The 2,999-nt window shown below is 35.3% G+C and overlaps 1 protein-coding gene across 1 annotated transcript; it reads left to right on the top strand.

Annotated features, from left to right (window-relative positions):
- Positions 1-1,079, top strand: LOC107887202 (transcription factor bHLH149). The gene has a single exon (XM_016811372.2). It carries the CDS (start codon positions 381-383, stop codon positions 978-980), a length of 600 nt encoding a protein of 199 aa, XP_016666861.2. The 5' UTR covers positions 1-380; the 3' UTR covers positions 981-1,079.
- Positions 1,080-2,999: the final 1,920 nt, after the last annotated feature.

The raw sequence follows: 2,999 nt of genomic DNA on the forward strand, positions 1-2,999 counted from the left end.
ATGGAATTGTATTGAAAATCATTGACATTTCTGTAACATTCACTGTATATACTCAAAAAAAGGATCCAGTACACTGCCATGGAGTGTTTATTTTAAAAAAGTAAAAAAAGTATGATTATAGAGAAATTAAATAATAATAAGAAGAAGAAGAAAGAGAGACAGCGCAGCACAGAAGCTGGAACCCGCGTGTTGTTTTTTTATTAGTTGGTGAATGAGAGAAATGAAAGGGCATGGCTTTTATAAAGTGATTGGAAGTCCCTCTCTCTGTTTCTCAACTCATATCCCAAACCATTAACATAACCTATATCTTTCTTTCCAACCCCTTTCTTCCATCTCCATCTCCATCTCCATCTCCTTTCTGCAATTATTCCCAACTTTCCATGGCTTCCTTCACGCCCAATCTCGAACCTGCCCCTGACACCTCTCTTCAGTTCAAGCCCAAGAAACCCAGGATAACCCTTCAAACCCCTTCCTCTTGTCCTTCCAATCAACGCACCCAAAGAATTAAGCGATGGCGGACCCAACGAGACCAACACATCTACTCCTCCAAGCTCTTCCAGGCTCTCCGTCGTTCTCGTCGTACCTCCGCCTCCAGGGAAGTCCACGAAACGGCTGACAGGGTTCTCGCCGGCTTGGCCAGGGGCACCACGCGTTGGAGCAGAGCCATTCTCACCGCTCGCAAGGTGACCAAACATAAGAAAGCCAAGCTCCCTACTAATAACAGGTTGAGGAAGCCCGATATTTACAGAGAGAGGAGGAAAACGCCGGCTGTTGAGCGGAAGTTGAAGGTTTTGGGACGTCTCGTCCCCGGTTGCCGGAAACTATCCTTCTCCAACCTTATAGAAGAAACTAGCGATTACATAGCGGCCCTAGAGATGCAAGTTCGAGCCATGACGGCTATTACCGAGTTTCTCTGCGGCGGAACTGGCGGTGGACCGCAGCCGCCGGCTGATCGCCTTCCCTCTAATGTCAACTCTTGAAAAGGTGTTTATTATTAATAATTATTTTTTTTGGAAACTGTTTATCAGTGAGATTTTTAAGTTGCTGTATTTTATTGTGTATACATGACTTTTTCTTTCTTTTTGAGCTCCACTTTTGTTTATTTTATTTTATTTATTTATTTTCGGTTTGTTAAGCATCATTTAATTAATTGATTAGAACATGCCAATGCCAGCTATTTCTTTTTGGGTAGAATAATAATAATAATAATGTGACATTTATCAACTTAATTAAAATTTACAAATTTAGGAAAGTTTGAAAAACACCACAAAATAAAGAAGATTTGAATTCTGCATGGTACAAGATTTGTGATTTTGATTATTTACTCAATAAGAGTTGAAAACAAAATGCAAGTCATTTTCAACCTTATAACCTAACTAATCACTTCTTTCACACTCATTTGTTGGTTTAATTAGTTGGAGTGGAACCAAAGAAACACCATAGTTGTGTCGGCAAAAGGGTCAGTCCAATTTTCCAGTTTGCGACAAAGATTGTGTCACCTAAGTGAGATATATTTGCAAGCTATAGAAACCCTAATTTGATTCTTAAATTTTGAATTTTAATGTATGTATTTTTTTTAAAAAAAAAATCATAGCGTAATGGGGGGTTTTTATGAGCAAATTCAGGCTCACAACATGTGCCCTTGATTAAGTAGCCCTTGGCAGTCGCAGCACATGTGCCTCCATGGCCCTACTACATTTTGAAGTGCACCCACCCTTCAAATGGCTTGCATGTGCCCCCTCTCTTTAACCCCTTCAAAATTCACATGCCCATTTATGATATAGGATCTTTATTTCCTATGATTCTTTACTATAATGCACCCATTAAATTCCAAATTGAATTTAATTAAATCTTTTTTGAAACGTAAATTTTTCCTCTATTCACCGGTCACTTTTTTTTTTCGAGAAGGAATTTCGAAAGGTTTATTTTGGCTCTTTTAATTTAATAAAAAAATAATTTTATTTTATTTATTATATCACCTCAAAAATTTAATGTTTGTTAGCTTTTCTGTGTGACATATATATGACGTTAATATTTATTTTTTAAAAATTTTAATATATATTTTAATAATTTTAATGATTTCTTATTTTTAAAAGTAGTTTGTATAGTTTTTTAAAATTTTAAAAAAATAATTAAATGTTGACATGTTAATTTTCGTTCACATAGTACTATACGTGTATAATTAGTCAGCAAAATTAAAAGAATATTAATTTTTCTATTAATTTTAAGATGATTTAATAAAAAATACAAATTAAAAATTAAAAAAGAAAAATTAAAGGAAGAAATAAAATAATTTTTTATATAAAATTGACATTATCAAAAGAAATAGCGAAAATGGAGTGAAAGAAATAAGGTTGCGATGGGATGGAGGGGTGATATATACCCCACCAATGGAGGAAGGGATGATGACTCAAAGGAGGAATCTCTTTTTCACATTTAAGGGCTAACACGTGTGGTAACATGAAAGCCAAGCTGTCTGATTTTGGGATTGGGACATGTGGGATGCTTGCTGGTCAATAGAAGTTTTGGGCATGCCCCATTTTGCAAATTTTATATATATATTAGCAATCAAGGACCACATGCGCTTGTTCTTTTGTGGGGTGTGTTTTTCTATATTTCTTTTTCTCCAACAATTAATATTATTATTTTGGATTCATAGGCTCATGCATTGCCTAATTCACCCTATTTTCACATGCAACCATGTGCCTTCGTTAAACAAAAACAATGTGAACGCAACCAAACAAAAAACATGCCCCCATTCTACTTTTTCTTCTCCAACTAACATGTGTCTTATACAATTACCTCAAGTAATCGGCGCCACTCACTTCAATCATTCTCATCTTTTCTACATTTTTAACCCCCAACAAAAAACCCTTTGAGAGACTTTATCAACTACCATACATAAAAACAAATTCAAAGCAGTATTTATATTTCATGTTTAAACCACGCCAATAGCAAGACTAACACACGTTGAATCATATCCACTTATGTTTGAATTA

This window comes from Gossypium hirsutum, chromosome D13, assembly GCF_007990345.1.
Source record: "Gossypium hirsutum isolate 1008001.06 chromosome D13, Gossypium_hirsutum_v2.1, whole genome shotgun sequence".
In the NCBI taxonomy this organism is placed as follows: domain Eukaryota; kingdom Viridiplantae; phylum Streptophyta; class Magnoliopsida; order Malvales; family Malvaceae; genus Gossypium; species Gossypium hirsutum.